This window comes from Topomyia yanbarensis, chromosome 1 (genome assembly GCF_030247195.1).
Source record: "Topomyia yanbarensis strain Yona2022 chromosome 1, ASM3024719v1, whole genome shotgun sequence".
In the NCBI taxonomy this organism is placed as follows: domain Eukaryota; kingdom Metazoa; phylum Arthropoda; class Insecta; order Diptera; family Culicidae; genus Topomyia; species Topomyia yanbarensis.
Genome location: NC_080670.1, coordinates 140,118,886 through 140,138,957, shown reverse-complemented (window position 1 = coordinate 140,138,957; position 20,072 = coordinate 140,118,886). Strand labels below are relative to the sequence as shown.

Here is a 20,072-nt window from a genome sequence, read left to right as displayed (position 1 = left end):
CTGGGAATGGGCGTAAATTACAATAAAAGCAACGGTTCTTTTCAGGACCAATCAATTGTGTTCTAGTGAGAGTTAAACTGAAACTTTCATTTTAAGATGTGTAACAAATTTTCAACAAGCAACATAATACGTTGTGTGGAAAGAAGCAGCTTGCACACGGAACAAAAATTTAAATTATCCTCTCGCTCGTTTCGTGCACTGCTTTTTCATTCCTTTCTGCTGCTATTATCAGTATAACCAAAACGAATGTGCGTGTTCCCTCACCATCCCTTTAGTGATCAGTGTTGCTTCAATTGCATGTGTTTAAGAGAAACGTTGAAGTCGCATGCTTCTATTCGAGCTTTTTGGCAGCCTCTGTGAACTAACTGCATTAAATGATTTTTTTGTGCAGCTCCGTGCTAGTAGCAAACAAAATGGCCCTACCAGCGTCTGATTCGTGAGATTGTGCAGGATTTCAAAGTCGAGCTAAGCTTATAAAGTTCAGCCGTAATTAAACGTCTCGAATTGAAGTCACGACGCTCCGGTTATGTCACAGACATTACCCACCCAACTTTTTTTTATTGTGACCACGACTAACGGTTTAATATAGATACACCATTTCAATATTTCGAAAGGACCAGAAGGTCGAGTTTGGAAAGTTTGTAACTTTCATTGTACTTAACCAAATTACATAATGTTCGTACCAATGAATCAGAAATATGACCAGGAATCTTCTATTAGATTTGTAAGTATGTATAATTCACATGAATAAAGAAAAATTGCTATTGCGAAAATTGATTTTCAGGAATGAATTATTATCTGTTCTGCCATTGGCCAGTACTATGCGACTTCCTCATGCTAACAATTCATTTCATCGTTAGCCATCTCCCTCAACAAGGCCAACAACGCCAACAAAAACGGTCCTTTTCAGGACCACCATCATTTTTGTAAAGAATAATTTGAAATATTCCTCGCCCAAATCACCTTTTGTCCGAAGATTCCAATGAGTATCAACATATTTGAAGAACGTGTTCCTTATGTATTCTACATCTCTCCGGTTATGTCGCAGACATTACCCACCCATCTTTTTTCAGATCAGCCATTTGTTGCACACGTTTCGCAAGACTTTACCCAGCTGCATCGGTTGGCATTCCTGGCCACCAAACACGTTCTCTTAATATGCTCATCATTTTAGCCGCAAGCGGATGTCCTGCATGTGACACTTCTAATGTTTTTTGACGGAGTTTTTCGGGTATAACTGCGCAGCCGTTTTTCACAATGATGCCATCATGAACTGATAGGTCATTTGATACTAGCTGGTACTTTTGAAGCTGTTTTGACCAAGTACCGGATTCTAGGGCTTTTGTTACCTGTTTCAGTTGGTCATCGATTGCGGTAGCATCCCTAATTTCTTGCTCGGTCAAAAATCCCACAGAATTTGTTTCCAACGTCGCAACTTCCCATGGACTACATGTCTCATCGAAAAGACTATCGATACCATCGTAGAGACGAGAAGAAGGGTCAGCAATATTATCTCTGCCTCGCACAAATTCCACAGTATAACTGTATGGACTAAGTCTTAACCCCCATCCGTCAGCTCTGGTCAACGCCCTTTTTGATTCTTCCCGCTGTCTATCTTGGATAAACGTTATTCCTTTCGCATCAGTACATAGTGTAACATCTCTCCCGAGGAGAAAATATGAAAATCTTTCGACTGCCCATACTGCACCGAGCGCTTCGCGTTGATTTTGTGCGTATTTCTTCTCCGTTGCTGTTAGGGCCTTAGAAGCGAAGCTTATTATACGAGGTGTCTGGTCTGTGCTTTCCTAAACAAGTACAGCTCTGAGTGCAACAGGAGAGGCATCACTGTAGAGCACTGTTTTGTCATTTTACGAAAAATAACCCAGTGCGGTAGTGCAGTGAATGATCTTGTCGTTGGTAAGTTCATAGGCTTTTGCTTGCTCTGAGCCCCATTTCCATGAAGTCGTTGTGGCGACAGCCCACAGAGGACTCGTAATGTCAGCGAACTGCTCGATGTAAGGGCTGATGAAGGACGCTGGACCGAGAAAACTTCGCAGTTCCGATGCCGTAGCGGGTTGCCGAAATTTCTTCACATCTTTTATCTTACCATCATCAATATGAAAGCCGTGTTGGTCCAGTGCATGACCCAAAAAGTCGATGCTTGTTTTATCAAATTCGCATATTTAGCGTTAAATTGTTTTCTCGTAGAATTTGCAAAACCCGTGCAACAGTGTTGTGAAGTTCCGCTAGGGTTTTAGCAAATACTAGAAAATCGTCAATGTAAATATAATATTTTCTACATCCTTCAAAATTCTACTCATTCCCCTCTGAAAGATTTCGGGGGCGCAATTGACACCAAACATTAGCCTGGTGAAGCGGTACATGCCACTCTCAGAAAGGAATGTTGTAAGCTCACGTGATTCATTGCCTAATTCAAGATGGTAGAAGGCACTAGTCAAATCTAATTTTGAGAAATACTTAGCTCCATGTAGTTTGACCTTCATCTCGTCGATTAGGGGGAGTCTAAAGTACTCACGCTAAATGGCCTTATTCGGTGCACGCATGTTTACAACCAACTGAAAGTCGTTTTTCCCCTTTGCAACTGCCGACATGCTACTAATCCACTCCGGCGCTTTTCCGTCTTTTTCGATAATGCCCCGTGATTCCATGTCTTGTGGGCGTTGCTTTGCTCCTTGACGATACGCTGCCGGAACATTGTAGTACGCATTTCTCACTGGCGGAATACTTCTATCAATGCTGAACTTGACTTTAACATTAGGCATCTCCGGAAATAATTTGATCGCGTCCGAGTGTTCGCAACTGTTTACCGTGGAACCGACTAATAATAATTGCATATCATTTGCCGTTGATCTTCCAAGAAGTGATCGACGTCCCTTATCTACAACCAGAAACTCTGCAGTCGTAGACGGTTTCTGCATTTCGACTGCTTTTATGCTGGCTCTGAAAACGGATGTGACTACCATTGGTTGCGGTGATGCGTAAGCTCTCAAATCTTGATATCTCGTTGTTTGGATCGGTTCAAGACTTGCAATTCCCATCCGATATTCTTTTTTAAGCCGATTCCAGTCAGTTCCTCCTATAATACTTAATCTGATCCGGAGTCAATCAAAAACTTGATAGCGCTTGACGAAACCAAACTGCAGTCAACAAGCACATCACCTAGCGAAAGAGCATTTACTTGCTGGAAGAATTCAAGTATGAACAACCAAAAGAAATAAGGTACAAATTACTATTCATCAAAATTTTCTTTATTGTCATTACAAGCATTCATACCTTTGCCTTTTCTTTTTCATCGAATCATCCCGACTTAGTATCATTCTCCTGAACTTGATCTACGCGCTTCTTTCGGCAAGTAGCTAAAATGGCCTTGTATCCCGCATGTATTATAATTACGTTTGATGGCAGGACATGGCGTGTTTCTGTGCGCTGGACGATTGCACCTGAAACATCGACTTCTGCGTCCTTCGCGACGATGCCCTTCAGTGCAGTATCGTTTTACTTGTGAACCGTTGCCTTCTTCAAGCTTTGGTCGTTTGCGATTGGTGCCGGTGGCGGATGAAACTCGATCACTATCGATCTCTGCGATATTTGTACTGTCTTGCAAGACAGATTCAGCTTTATATGCCTCGTCGCGCGTTGCTGACTGAACAATCAAATTAGCCATTCCTTTGAGCATTTGTGTTCGAACGAATCGTTCCTGATCTGATGGACTGTATCCGCACAATCTTACTTTCCCCATCAATCGTGCGTGAAACGAGACAGCAGTTTCATTCTTTTCTTGCTGCATGCCAGAAAAGGCTTCGTGTTCCTCAGCCGTGTCGGTCATGGACCGTAGATAATTTTCTATGTTACTGACAAGAATCAAATAACAATTTGGATCCTTGAGACTTGGCCTAAGCTTGGCTGCTTGAACTATACTCTGCAACTGCTCGCCCATGGAAATGTACAGCAGTTGTTCACGACGAATTGGATCTCGTGCATTGCATAGCGACGAAGCCATCTCGTATTCTTGTATTGCACTGGATTTCGTTTCACGAGCGTAGTTCCAGCTTTCATCAGCATCGCTATTTAAAGTAGGGCGCTGGTGTTTCGGGTTCAGGGCTTCTACCAGTTCAGTCTACGCCTTCTCGAGACGATTGAGTCGTTCATTTGTATCCGTTCTCTTGGCGTTAGTATTGCCCGTAATTTCGTTGTCATGGCTTCGATTCAATCTGGTTGAATTTGCGATTCCTATTTGCGGTGGCACAGGGCTGGTGGTGTTCCAGCTGCGATCCGCCTCGCTATCATGACGTTCTACGCTTGGCATTTCCGCTAAAGTCTCTTCCAGTCGTTCCATTCTCTCGCTTGTACTGGGAGAAATAGCATGGGCTGGAGGAACATCCTCACTGTCAGCGTCCATTTGCTCTGAATCGAATTCTTACACAGTACAACTATGAGTAATAAGAAGTTCGTTAGATACTAGGATAACGGTTTGTCTATACCGCACTTACGATCATGTCGACGACTGATTATTATCGCTATCTGCATCACTATCATTCGATTCGTAATCACTCTCGCGGGATTCTTCCGCCCAGATAAGTCCTCTATCCGACATACTGATATCTGTTCTCAAATTCTATAATTTGAGAACAATAAAAAAACTTCCAAAATATCTTTCGTTGTTGTTTCTTGATGGCTGGTCATTCATTTGGATTTAAAAAAATAGTGCCAATCAAGTAGTCAAGCATGCGTTGCCATGGTAACTATGGGGAAAATAACATTTTTCTTAGAGGAGCTCGTTCCGAAACACGCTAGACGGTTTCCCTTTTAGCTGGTGGTGAATCTTCAGTATCGTCCGGATTTTCTTGCAGGCGGTCGTCCCGTACAACGCCAGTTTCTTCGTCGGCAGTCGTTTTGAACCACGCCATGTTTTAACTTGCTGACGGTCGTCTCGAGCGACGCCATGCTTTTCCTCGCGGACGGTTGTTTCCAGCAACGCGTTTTTTCTTGCAGGTGGTCGTCCCGAATCACACCAAGCTTTTCTTCGCTGACGGTCGTCTCGAGCAACGCCAGTTTTTCTCACAGGTGGTCATCCCGAATCACGCCATGCTTTTCTTCGCTGACGGTCGTCTCGAGCAACGCCAGTTTTTCCTCGCAGGTGGTCGTCCCGAATCACGCCGTGCTTTTCTTCGCAGGCGGTTGTCCCGTACAACGCCAGGGTTTTCTCGCTGGCGGTCGTCTCGAACCACACCATACTTTTTGTCGCTGACGATCATTTTGATTTGTCGGTGCCTAGCAAAGCAGCAGCGAATGGGCGTTTCACTCCAGCTGAATAACAATACACGCGTTGTTCTCATGGCAACGTTTATTTCAGTCCGGTTTTCAGGTGGAAAAAATACGCAATATGCGCTGTGAATGGTCATTCCAACTCACGTTAGATTTTTTTCTTGCAGGTAATAGTTGAACTAAGAACCAAAAGGATATTTTTTCCACAGTTGTAGCCACTACGTAGCACACGAGCTTTGAATACTTGTTAGCTCAATTGATCACGTTTTAATAGTTTTTTCTCGAGTTGGGTAATTCTCGTGATTGATATTTTCCCGTGTAGTCGATTTAACGACAGCACACCTTTCACAGTCGCCAATGTGAACTTTAGATACTTACAGGGAATCACCCAACGCGGGGAACCAGTTTACTCCACAACTTACCTCGACGGTGGTCTGACTTCTAATGTCAGGTGATGAACTGCTGATGCGATCGCGCATTAAAGTCAACGCCTGCTTAGATATATTATGTCCCACATGAGCGACCAGCGCCTTAACCCTAGAACGTTGCACTGGGGTACAAATGTAACCCAGGCCTTCTTTGGAGCCGTGTGAAGACGATAATTCGGCATTTTTCGACCTGGGACCCTAACTATATTTCAATTTGGAGTTCCTAGTAAGAGTAGGAAAAGGTGGTATAGCCAGTTTGCTTAGCCTTCGTGGAAGCAGGTGTCAAAGTTGGCGTGGGGTATATTTGTACCCCAGTGTACGGTTGTCGTTAGTGTTTCGTCAGGTTTTGTGATGTCAGTGGAAATGTGACTCATGACAATACCAGTTTAAATACTGGTTGTTTTACTACGTTAGAAAAAATTTGCATTATAAAATCGTTTTTAATCATTTATTCAATTAATATAATTTAATTACGAAGTAGAAAAAAATCGTATTTTTTATAGTTTTTCAAAACAATGGCTCGCAAGTATAATATGCGCACAGTAACTGATGTAACAGTAACGTTGCGTGTTACCAATGTATTTTTTTCATTTCAATTTCCACCCCATTTCTTGGTATTTTCCAATTGCGATTTTTAAACTTTCACTCTTCCAAATAATTGCACTTTTTCAAAAATATCGAAATTCCATTTTATACCATTTCTTTCAACTTTTAGAAACATTTGATTTTCTTGAATCGGTTGAAAATTCGCAAAGTTATAGTAATTTTTGTGAAAAGTCAAAATCGCGATTTTTCACTTTTTTTACATTTCTTAGAAAAGAAATGTATAGAACTCGCACAAACTTTCAAGATTTTTTCCGAGGCCTTGAGGGCCGAGTCTTATATACCAATCGACTCAGCTCGACGATTTGGAACAACCTGTGTGTGTGTGACGGAGAAACTCTCATTCGTGTTTCTCAGTAATGGCTGAACCGATCTTACCCAAGCCAATTTTAAATTGAAGGCCTATCACCCAGACAGAACACTTTTAAATGGTTTTTCATTCTGATGTTTAGTTTCCAAGATATGAATGTTTGAAGGCGCAAAAATCGCGTTGCTTGCAGTTTTTTGAAATTTGCTGCCGAAATTGACGTAACTAAACAATTTATATATTTTTAGAAAGCTTATACGAATACCTTTCGAAAGAAATACAGATTGTCGAAATCGGACTATTATCAAAAGAGATATTTATCATTAAATGCGGACGAAAGATTTTAATCATTTCCCATAGCCAGAAATAAGATCAAAAACATTCAATGTATTATTTGCACCAAAACGGATAATTTTAGGTCAATAGTATCTTCAGAGAATTTAAAGCATATAATATGCGCTTTCTTTTGGTATTGTGATTGTATTGATTAATCCCCCTAAGAGTGAGATATTTTCATAAATTTTCTTGGAAGTGATTGTATTGAAATAATGCCTTCAGCAAATTTGTAGCTCTTACTTTTACAAACAACTTTACTGAAGACATCAAATGCATATTTCGAATACTTTTAAAGTTATTGCTTGTTGTTTATGGATTACCCTTTGTCGCCTATTTATTATTCAATATAGTAATAATCCATTTAAATGAGCCAAATATTATTTCGATAACACGAATTTCGTATTTAATTTTTCTATCTATAATCGCTAGAATAACCATCGAACCATTCCAAGTTGTCTAGATGGACCTTGATCATTTGTCGGTGCAAAAATTTTCTATTGCGCAAACCTTCTGACTTACAACCATCGGATCGATCTGAAACATACTCGGAAAATGAAAAACGAAATGAATAACTCCAAGCAGTGTGCAGTGTTTCACCACACCCCCTCCCCCAAAAAAGTGGATTGGAGTTAAAAACTTATTGATGCTGACTAATTTAATTCAATATTAAAATGATAATTATCTGATCAGTACATTGATAACCTATTGTTTGAAACGCCATGAGGACCTTTGAAAAATTGTGGGAATGCTATCCTGATCGGTAACTGGTCTATTGGCCTTGATCTCACAGTTGTCTAATAACATCAATATCAAATATTTGCCGAAAAAAAAATCGTTGCGTTGCGTTGCGTTGCGTTGCGAAGCACGGTGCTATTCGTAGATTGCATACTAACGGTTATCATGTTGCCTATAGGTAGCTCAACTCATCTTGCTTGTGAGATAAATGATCGGGAATGAACTTTATCTCTTATGAGTTCAGTAAACCAATAGCATGAGAATCGTTATTGCCGGCCACGACCATCTTCACCGATACTTAGGATAGGGTAGGAAATGTTGATGTAATACCTACTTAAGGAAGGCCCCCGACTCAGCGACGCTTCCATAGATATTACGGAGTTGGATTGAAGGACAGGTACAGGTCTAGGATTCGCCACAAGCAGGCAATACGACCACAAAATGAATATGTTTTATGCGGTGGGATGGTTGATCTCCGAGTACACGTATACTCAGAGCAAAAAGATATTTAGTTATGATTTTTGTTGTATTTAAACTCTGGATAGCCGGCCATCAAGAGTGATTTAGTTTTTCCCTAAACTACAGCAATTTGAACTCCAAACAGCCGGCCGTAGGAGTATTGCTAAAAGCGCGAGCTAGTCTGCTATAAATATTCGTTTGAGAATTGGGTAGTAGGAACACAAGTCTAGAGTATTTTTAATGTGCACTTTCAAATAAAACCACAACTTAGTCTATCCTCATATCGAGTTATAGCCACCGCGGGCTGAACCTACCTCCAACCTCTAAGGCAAAGTTTCGTCGGACCACCGATCGCGAACTACTTTCAAATATCCAGTGTATGTATACACACATGTGTGCATGCCTAAAAACATACATATGAAAAGACGCATGTATACATGCATACATACGCACTCATGCACACATTCACACACATATATTTGCACACACACATATTTGCACATATACATATATACCCATACGCGTTTAACAGCGCCAGATGAGAAGCCATCGCTGCAGCGCTGTACAGAATATGGGTCCTCGATCTATGACCGATCCTGAAGAGCTATTAATTGTATAACGCAACGTGAGCTTTCACCTTGTTTCTATACACGACATTCAAAGAACTGTAGAATACAACGAAAAGCGACTATTTTTTCTGACTCATGAGTTTTTTTATGGTAGGAACCATGTAGTTAGAGTCTTCGTAATATAGTTAATATAACAATAATCGCACGCGTCGTTATGCTAACCGGAGTGCATCCTGCGAGGTATAAAATAAGTATAACCGATGTGTCTGAACCGAGCGACCCTGTATGTCGGACATACAACCGACGACACACGCGTGTTTTATTTCTCAGCCTACCACTAGAAATAGAAACAATACTAGAGACAAGAAGAACGACAAGAAACCAATTTGCCAATTAAATGTGAGCATAAAGAGACCGGCCGTGTCGTGCCACTCCGCTACTGACCAGTGTTTGGTGCTTTTAAAATGATGCTTTAAAAACTTGTATGCATGTATAAAAAAACTATAGAAGTCCTCCGAACTATTTTCCAACAAACAACTCCGAACCATCTTCCAACTCCGAACTAACAAAGCATGATTTGTTGAGAAATATTTAAGAGAAGCTTGCTACGTGGAGAACATAGTAATATTGGCTGAAATTTTTTAGAAAATGATGATTATGCATAGTGTAGTTGTTACTCGCATTGCCCCTATGATGTAATCCAATATCAACAAAAACGTTAATAATAAGCATCGAAATTAGGCCCATCATGATTATCTCAATCAGAACAAATTGAACTCCAGTGTATATTCCATCGAGGTTGTGCGCGTGACGGTGCCTTGACGCATTAGATTTTGTTGAAACCTGTCCTACCCGCACTGAAGTAATTAAATCATATCTCGACAAGCTACGTAAAAGCCATCCGCCAAAACTCCCCCCGAAGGGGAATCCCGGAGAAACCATTGCCGATCCCGTTTCCAGACCGGAGTCGCTCTAGGTCTGTTCTAATATTTACAAAATCCATATAAAAATGACAGCTCCGAGCGAACTTAGAGCGACTCCGATCCAAAAACGAAACAAGCATATTACTGCTTGAATACAGTTCCCATCAGTTTATGAAAGAGAAAACTTTTCTCTTTTGTTTACTTTTAATATCTGCGATTAGCGAGCAGCGGCTCGTCCGGAATCCCCATTCAAAGTGAATTCCGACAGTCGGCCCGCAATCATATGTTTGTCGAGATATATTTGGCATTATATAAAAGTCCTATTGGAAATTTCTCACCCGAATACATGAACGATGCCATAGCACGACACACAATGCCATTCCCATGACAACACATATGCCTTGTAGTTGTAGTGGTATTTACACCAAACGGAATTTAGTAGTGCACACACATTATCATATTATTTTCTTCACTATTCTTCCACAATCAACACTTTTGCTACACATGAAGGAATTCGATTTTCAATATCGTGAAACTTTTCTAGTGGTAATTTCTCCGATCGACGATGTCACTAAACACTAGCGCAGACTCAACGCTAATCCACCAAGGCAAAAGATTAACCTCCCATACTAGTCGTATGCAACTCAGTTCCGCCGTAATCACACACTCAGAGTACCAACTGAGGCTAGAGGTACGCCACCCAGCCACATCACCATGCACAAGAGCCAAACAAAATCTGAACCGCCTCCTTCGGCATCTCGATTCGAACTCATCAAATATTTGCTGAAAAAAAATCCAATAGAAACTCATTCCAGAGTTCTGAAATCAATCATAATCATAATCATAATTTCCTATCATATTGCGTTCAGTTTTGAAGGGGTGTACTGTAATATGGATTAGGGTCTTTTTTAATAGGAAGCGAAACTGGAATTGCTTTAATGTCTATGAAACTTAGATCTGCTCACCGAAAAATTGCGTAACTTCCAACATTTTCAGAAAATTGTATCGATTTTGTTGGCTATTTTCGGCAAATTTCAGACTAAGAGAAACGAAAGCAATGAAATTGAAAGACGGATAGGTATTCTAGAGCGAATCAGTTATAAACTTAGAACGGAAAACTAGAACTAGGCAGGCTCATATGGGCATGATCGAAAGGAAATGTGAAGAATTCTTTGCCTTCTGCAGAGTAGGAGTTGGGCGTTTCACCCAAGTCTACCGCATGGTCTATGGTAGAACATAACTCATCATCATGTTTTACCGCCGACGCCGGCGGCCGGCTAGTTCTAGTTTTCCGTTCTAAGTTTATAACTGATTCGCTCTAGAATACCTATCCGTCTTTCAATTTCATTGCTTTCGTTTCTCTTAGTCTCAAATTTGCCGAAAATAGCCAACAAAATCGATACAGTAGAACCTTGCGGCAATTAAAACATAGTAACATTTTCAGAAAATGTTTTTATTTTGGGAATACGTCGAGTTGAGACGAAAACGTTATAGAATTATCAACGAGAAAACAACCTTCCAAAAGTAGGGGACATTTCGTCGCTGTTGTGCTATCTTATGACAAACGCCATTTTGGGGTAAACTGAGTTAGATATTTTCAAAAGAAAATTACACGAGTTGTGAGAAAAACACAGTTTTAGTTTTAAATTGGAAATAAAGGATGTTTGGCAACACTGTAACCAAAAATAACAATTTTTTCTAGATTCCCTGACTCATTTCCTTTAAAATGCATTTCACCGACCATATGAACGCAAAGATATGAATAAAAGTTAAAAATTGATGATTTTTTTTCTATGGAAAATTGTCTATGCACGATTATAACACGTCATACAATTTTTGTCATCAATACACGCCTATGACACGTGTGAGTGCGACTTTTGTTTACATTCATAGTAAAAACTCGCAACATAGTCAACCGATCTTCGTAATATTTGAGAGATTAATGCAGAATAGATAGAAGCATCAATTGTCTTCAAGATATTCAATCTCAAACTTTAAAAATCGTTTTTCTCGAAATGTGCTAAATGGCGCTTGTCATAAGATAGCACAACAGCGACGATTTGGAAAAATGGCGTTTTCCGTTCCGCCAATTTCGCAGGTTTGGTATCTTCGATGAATTTTACAAACGTTAAACAGCACATCATTTGATAAAATAATTTTGGCGTTATATCCTCCTAGAAGTATTTATGGAGAATTTACTCTTCAAACAAATTTAGTTCCAGACTTAATGTCTTTAGCAAAAATTTTGGGGAGTGCTATTACAAACCACTTTGTTGAAGACATGAATTCAAGGTATTAACATATTATAGGCTATTTCTATTTAATTTTAAATTAAATTATTATGATTTTACTGTTTATGATAAACCTCTTCTATTGATTATAAACGATCAAATTTACATTTTATCCAAAGCTTGAGTTTGTGAAGCTCATAATAGAAAGTTATTTTAGAAAAAAACTAGATTAAGAAACATTTCGTAAATACCATTTTATAACTCGATATATAGTTGTTTTAAATGAAAGTCTCAACAAATTCGCTAAAGGCAGGAACTCTGTTACAATTTTTTGAAAAACTGATTCTCCATAATTTTAAAACTTCAAAGATGGCGGTTTCGTGATTATACCATTCGTACAGTAAGTTAGATTTTCACCAAATCCCCAACAAACCGCATTTCTGACTACGCCGCTGACTCCAAGTAAGTTAGAAACAAAGTCGTTCTACACTCGTCCACAAGAAACTTCTTCGAATACTACCTATCTACTATAATACATTGAAGACCCGATTTGATCAGCCCCCGATTTTATCAGCCTCATATGAAAATATGTTTGATGTGCTCGAGCAGACAAACATGGCTGAATTTGAGTAAATCCTTTCTTGACCAGGTTTTCCTTATCTTAAAGATGCAAATATGCACAAATAAAAAAACATTTTTTTTAATTTTTGCGCTAAAAGCGCTAAATAATCAGAAATAGTTATTAGACTACATCAAGGGAAGGGAAGAATATTTTAACAGCTTCAGTTTATTATGAAGAAAAATGTCGCGATTTAGTCAATGTCCCCATTTTGTCAGCCTAAAATACACCATGGAGGTGATAAAAACGTCTTACTTTACTGTCTGTACTGTATTTATTATTCACAGTAAAAGGGTCATCCCATTTCTGCGGATATTTTCTTTAAATTGCATCGAGCTACACCATTTTTAGGTAGTTTTCAAGGGGTTATTTTATCGACTTCTCCCAAATTTTGGCGAAACCGTTCCCATTCGTGCGATAGTTTATGTTAAAAGGGTATCATAAATTAATTGGTACACTTAATGGTTTATATGCTGCAGATAAAGAAAATTCATAAATTTGCAGCTTTTCCTACACAATATTACCAAAGCTTCTTAAACTGTTCCTAATAAGATTATGTAAATTATAAAGTATTTGAAAACTTTTAATAGAAGTGACGGAAGGTTGTTGAAAAGTTTCGTGAAAAAGAAAATTCCAGTAATGATCATGATGTTCCCTAACGGGTTTCGAGATTTTTTTATTTGTTCTTTAGCATTATGATTAGGGATAATAATTCAGATCAAAGATTCTACTGGGAAGTCATTTTTAGAAAAAGTCGATATCGAAGTAAAGTTTGAAGTATGCATGCATGCACTTCGGAGGTAGCGAGATATCAAGAGCTGAAATTTCAGTGCTTAGTTCTCAGCCGCGTTGGGAATTTGAGTAAACACTATTGAGTATGAATTTCAAATTCATTCAAAAATTTGTTGTTCGAATTTTTGACCCCTTTAGGAAAATTCAGTTTTCCCTAAACAATGCATTGATTGAAGAATTTATATATGTTATTAACGGAGCATTAGCAATAATTTGTTTGTATTTCTATTTTATGGGCCCTTTTTCCGTTTTTCCATAAAATTAACCTTTGAGATTTCTTGCACTGATATTGTCCTATGCTAATTTGAGAGATTCTATGAGTCCTGCCACTATCCCATGTAGTATGTGTTATCAAAAATATTGTGAAGCATCAAATTCTAAATATTCTCAATCGATACCCGAAGAAAGCGATAAGAGTTATAAGAAATGCATCATCGCACCGTTAGGTGGTTTAAAAGCGTTTTTGTTTTGTTCAAACCAATTTATGTATCATTGATTCAATCGATTCCGTACTTTCACTTACACAGCTGTTTTCGCAATTAAAAAACGAAGAAAATGATGTACTGCACATTTCTTTTGTTTGCATTTTTACCTGCGAAAATTGCGATCAAAACGTGGAGTACATTTATACCCCAGTGCAAGGTTCTAGTGTGGAAAACGCAAGTGCAACGTTCTAGGGTTAATTTAATAAAAAGTGCACATATGTGAGTTTTCTTCGCTTGAGGGAAGAAAATGTCAAATTTGAGCACTTTTTACGCAAATACGAAATATGAAACATGATAGTTCCGTATTTTTTTAAATAACAGTAACAAGCGCATTTATCAGTATTTCAAATTCCACTTACCTGCTTCTCTAGGTGTTAATACGATGCTTACAAATCTATTCCGAAGTCCTTTTTCCACTTTCATGTCCTGTAAATAGGATGCCGTGCTAATGGATCTGCAAAATAATAAAATATGTTATTTTTAAATAACAATACTTACTGTTTAGTTCTCTGAATGTCTCCCCGTCGGTTGTTTTGCTGTTAAATCAACATTTGAATATTTTTCAATTTTTTGCTGACGTACTACGTGCACCAATATTTTTTTTTACTCAATTGCTTTTCACTCAAAAGTTGAATCAATTCTACTCAAATCGATAGGGTAATTTCAGGAGAGATGCCGCGTCAGGAGAGATGCCGCACTCTCTATATCTCGTATATGGGATCACTTTTAAATGGTAATATGATATTGTGAGATTGTCTTTCGAAGAATTACAACACAGGAAATGTAAAATAACCTTATTATTAACTCACGAAACTTTTATTAATGATTATGTGCGTCCAGTTGCATAACGGAGCGTCGAAATTTTGTCAGTATCTCATTAAAATTTCGTTTTTGCCTTTCTCATATAGAAAGGTTATGCAATCACTCTGAAAAACGTCAACCTAATCCCGGCCCGGAGGGCCGAGTGTCATATCCCATTCGACTCAGTTCGTCGAGATCGGAAAAAGTCTGTATGTGTGTGTATGTGTGTATGTATGTGTGTGTATGTGTGTATGTGTGTGTGTGTGTATGTGTGTGTGTATGTATGTGCGTATGTGTCAAATAATGTCACTCATTTTTCTCAGAGATGGGTGGACCGATTTGCCTGATTTGCCAAACTTAGTCTCAAATGAAAGGTGCAACCTTCCCATCGGCTGCTATTGAATTTTGGATCGATCGGAATTCTGGTTCCGGAATTACGGGTTTCAGAGTGCGGCTACACAGAAATTTCTCATAAAAACTATAGGAAAAATTAAAAATAGAATTTTTATTTTTGATGCTAAATGTATTCAAGGTGCATAAAACGTCGAAATTTTTAATGCAAACACGAAAAAATTTTGACGAAGATTCACTTTTTTGGATTTTGCACATTTTTGCCTTTCTCATATAGAAAGGTTATGCAATCACTCTGAAAAACGTCAACCTAATCCCGGCCCGGAGGGCCGAGTGTCATATCCCATTTGACTCAGTTCGTCGAGATCGGAAAAAGTCTGTATGTGTGTGTGTTTTTTTTTTTTTTTTTTTTTTTTTGTTTTGTTACAATGGAGAAGACCTTTATGTCCTAGCCCAGTACACGTGCTAACGGTAGGGTCCAATCTACCACACGGGGTGCACTGGGGGCGTGTCGGACTCGAATGGTGACCAGCCATTAATACCGACTAAACTCCATTGTCGTGTCGGGTTGCTGGTACCATCGCTATGTGTGTGTGTATGTATGTATGTGTGTGTATGTGTGTGTATGTATGTGCGTATGTGTCAAATAATGTCACTCATTTTTCTCAGAGATGGCTGGACCGATTTGCCCAAACTTAGCCTCAAATGAAAGGTGCAACCTTCCCATCGGCTGCTATTGAATTTTGGACCGATCGGAATTCTGGTTCCGGAATTACGGGTTTCAGAGTGCGGCCACACAGAAATTTCTCATAAAAACTATAGGAAAAATTAAAAATAGAATTTTTATTTTTGATGCTAAATGTATTCAAGGTGCATAAAACGTCGAGATTTTTAATGCAAACACGAAAAAAATTTGACGAAGATTCACTTTTTTGGATTTTGCACATTTTTGCCTTTCTCATATAGAAAGGTTATGCAATGACTCTGAAAAACATCCCAATCCCAAATTTTTTTTTTCGACTCGCATAAGGTTTCTGGATTTTAACAGGGGCGTAGTTGATGGTTTACGGAGAGGGGTTACACCCCCCCTCTACTGTTCACTCCCCTTCTTTAAAAATCTCTTTAAATCACCCCTCAGACCACCACCTCATACCCCTCCCTTTCAACCCCATCATCTTTAAACCATAACTATATTACAAAGCATACCAATTTAAGCTGGGGAGTCGTTCGTTCATGGGACTTTCGCCCTCCTCACATACCCATCCCCGCATGACAAAATGAGTTTGCAAGCAGATAACATTGATCTAATGCTGATTAGGCTAATGGAGTATGATATTTTTTTGTTTCAAGTGTTTCACCGTCGACACGTAGCTCATCAAGTTCGTGGCTGGCATGCCATTGTGTATAAGTGCAAAGTGTACTAAGAATGTAATGGACATTTCCACAATTATGTTGAACATACAAAGCCTCCGTGCCATAGTTTAGAGAAATGAGAAAGGCACAATTGCACCGCTAGGTGGATTAAAACAGGTTTTTTTTAAATTGTTAGATTTATTTTGGTAAATCATGTATCGGTTGAATATTTATTTATTTATTAACAGATTAAGGCCGAAGTGGCCTGTGCCGTATACAAAAGATTCCTCCATTCCACTCGGTCCATGGCCGCGCGTCGTCGCCAGCCATGCAGTCTGCGAAGGGTCCGCAAATCGTCTTCCACCTGGTCGATCCATCGTGCTCGCTGCGCGCCACGTCTTCTTGTACCGGTCAGATTGCAATTGAGAACCGTTTTCACCGGGCTATTGTCCGACATTCTGGCTACGTGCCCGGCCCACCGTAGTCGAACGATTTTCGCGGTATGACAGATGGGCGGCTCCCCCAACAGCTGATGCAACTCATGGTTCATTCGCCGTCTCCATGTGCCGTCTTCCATCTGCACTCCACCGTAGATGGTACGTAGCACTTTCCGGTCGAAGACACCAAGTGCGCGTTGGTCCTCCACGAGCATGGTCCAGGTCTCGTGCCCGTAGAGAACTACCGGTCTAATCAGCGTCTTGTAGATGGTCAACTTCGTACGACGGCGAACTCTGTTCGACCGAAGTGTCTTGCGGAGGCCAAAGTAAGCACGATTTCCTGCCACGATGCGTCTACGAATCTCTCTGCTGGTATCATTGTCGGCGGTCACCAGTGAGCCCAAGTACACGAACTCTTCAACCACCTCGATTTCGTCGCCACCGATGCAAACTCGAAGCGGGCGGTTCTCATTCTCTTCTCGTGAACCTCTTCCTATCATCTTCGACGTGTTGATGGCAAGTCCGACGCGCTTGGCTTCTCTTTTCAGTCTGGTGTAGGCTTCCTCCATCTTCTCAAAGTTTCGTGCAATAATATCAACGTCATCGGCGAAGCCAAGTAGCTGAACGGACTTTGTGAAAATCGTACCACTCGTGTCGATCCCTGCTCTTCTTATTACACCTTCCAGCGCGATGTTGAATAACAGACACGAGAGACCATCACCTTGCCGTAACCCTCTGCGTGATTCGAAGGGACTCGAGAGCGTTTCTGAGACACGTACTACGCACATCACCCGATCCATCGTCGCCTTCACTAATCGCGTCAGTTTGTCCGGGAATCCGTACTCGTGAATTTTGAATAGCTGGGACCTTTTACATGGTGTTTACTCAATCTGAAGAAAAAAAATCCCTGTTTTCTAGATTTTTCCAGGATTTGCGAAAAAAATCCAGGTTCAAAAAGTTTCATCCAAAACATTATATTTCCTGTTTTTCTTGTTTACTAACAATGAGTGCGTCACATTGTTCTTTTTATATGTGATAACGACATTCAATAGGCAAGGGATTGGAAGATATGAAGCGTTAATAATTAATGTCGTTTTTGCTTGAAGGGAAAATAAGTCAGGTTCTAACTCAAACTGCTATCAAAATATATGAACTGACAGCGGTTGGGATTGAAATCTGATTGAGTTTCGGGATCACGCAAAAACAGCATAAGATATATGAAACAGGTCGTTAACCAACGTAGAAAGCATCTTCGAGCCCTTCAACGTCTAGAGATCTCTGATCCAAATAGACCAACAGCACTCAGACGATTCTAGGAATCAAGAGCAGCGTCACGGAGAGAAATCAAGTTAGCAGAACACAAATCGTAGGAAGATTTTGCCGAGCATCATAACGACCGGACTCTGGCCTACAGTGAATAGTCTGCAGAAGAACATATTTGACATATACATTTAACTCACACAGCAACAGTCCTGCAACCAGCCCCAATGATGGAAGGTTAAACACATTACTTATAAAAAACTGCAGGAATCTGTTCCGTAGTCCGATACAGATGGAAGTCGAACAACACGATTGAAGGGGCCTTGGAGTCCCGTGATAGCGGCATTAGCAGTGTGATTAATTCGTTTCCTCGTAACGTTCTACACACCAAAAAAATCTGAATTTTATCGTTGACGTAATTGAAAACATGACATAATTCAACAAACCGTAATTTACAAAATGACGGAACATTACCGTGTTCCATTCACTTTTACATGAAACATATACTTTACATGCGCAATGACATAAAATTACACTTCCTACCATTCAGAACAAGCGCTGTATGTGGAGTAAAATTACAAGATTTACGAAATTAAACGTCATGTAAAATTAAAATCAAACGTAAAACTAAGTCACTTTTGATGCTCGTATATGTCAGGGTCAGGAGACGTAAATTTACACTATTTTTTCTAGGTGTGTACACCTTACGTGAATGCTGACCCGCTGTAGTAATGCTGCAGAATCGAGGCATCCTAATAGAATATCAGAGATGAATAAGGCTCTTACAGCTGGCAGTGAAGTCTACCTGCCGCAAGGACAGAGTCTCATCGACAAACACTTGAAAACTTAGAAGCTAACGATTTGTAGACAATTTGTGAATTATTCCCACTTCATCGTTCCAAAAATATTGCAGAACCTGTGTATTTCTGCTGCACATTGACGAAGCTCCAAAATGATTTAGGATCCAAATTAACCCTACGTTGCATTTTTCGTTGATAGTTTGCAAAACAAAAACTATTCTGTTTTTTAAAATCGTGATTGTGTCTGTGAAAATTTTTTATCGACAAGGTGCGGCGTTTGCTGGACGTTCGTAATGCTGCTCTTTTCTCCGTTTTACCTTAGGGAAATGACGATCAATGAGGTAGCTCGTTATATGGCAGAAGTTTTCAGTGGCGGAATGAACGACAAAACGCTTTTCGTTCTGGATGCGGCACTGATCTGTACTTTACAGAATTAGTTGGGTCGGCTATGATCACTTGGAATTTAATATATGGCATTAACAGCCACGTTGGCTATGTATGAGAGAAGGCTGCGAAGACAACTAACTTATTGGGAAGGATCATGCCGAACATCGGAAAAGTAAGATGCAGCACGATACATCTCTTGGTGGGTGTCTCATCTTCCATACTGAGGTGTGGGCTGTGGCACTGAACTCAAAGCGCAACCGGACGAAGTTGACAAGCACGTTTCGCCTAATGGCTATTCGTGTCGCGAGTGCGTACAAAACGATATCGTCGGAGGCAGTATGCGTCACTGCCGGGATGATTTTCATCTGCATCACTCTGGGTGAGGACATGTAATGCTATCAGCGGAGGAATACACGAAATGCAAGGAGATTGCTCTGAGCGGACTCGTTGGCTAAGTGGCAGCAAGAGTGAGACAATGCGGAGAAAGGAAGGTGAACCCCATCAAATGTGACGGTGTGGGTACATAGGAAACATGGAGAGGTGAACTTCCATTTGACGCAATATCTGGGCATGGATGCTTCCGGAAGTACTTACATCGGTCTGAACATGCTTCATCACTCCTTTGTCTCCTTTGAGAGCATGAACGTGCAAGAGACGCCGAAGGTTCGAAAATGATCGAAGGCTTCACAGTCGACAATATCGACGAAGAGATGTACCACGATGATCATATCTGAGATGCGGTCAACAGGTTAGTGACGAGTATGCTCACCGAGCAGCAGAGGAAGTGGCGAAAGAACCAACAAAGCAGTGCCGCCACGAAACAACAATTCGGGTTTGGGAAAAATTCCGCCGCAGGAGAACCCTCCGCCGGAGTAGACTAGACACAGCGTTCGGGACCAGTTGCGTAATG

General features: G+C 40.1%; 1 protein-coding gene across 1 annotated transcript in view; it reads right to left on the bottom strand.

Annotated features, from left to right (window-relative positions):
• Positions 1-14,330, bottom strand: part of LOC131695386 (antigen 5 like allergen Cul n 1-like) — an 83,397-nt gene extending 69,067 nt beyond the window's left edge. The window contains exons 1-2 of the mRNA XM_058983901.1: positions 14,272-14,330; positions 14,133-14,227 (exon numbers count right to left, since the gene is read on the bottom strand). Of these exons, the coding sequence (XP_058839884.1) occupies positions 14,133-14,196 (64 nt within the window). The 5' untranslated portion in view covers positions 14,197-14,227; positions 14,272-14,330. The remainder of the gene's footprint in view (positions 1-14,132; positions 14,228-14,271) is intronic.
• Between the last annotated feature and the right edge of the window lie 5,742 nt (positions 14,331-20,072).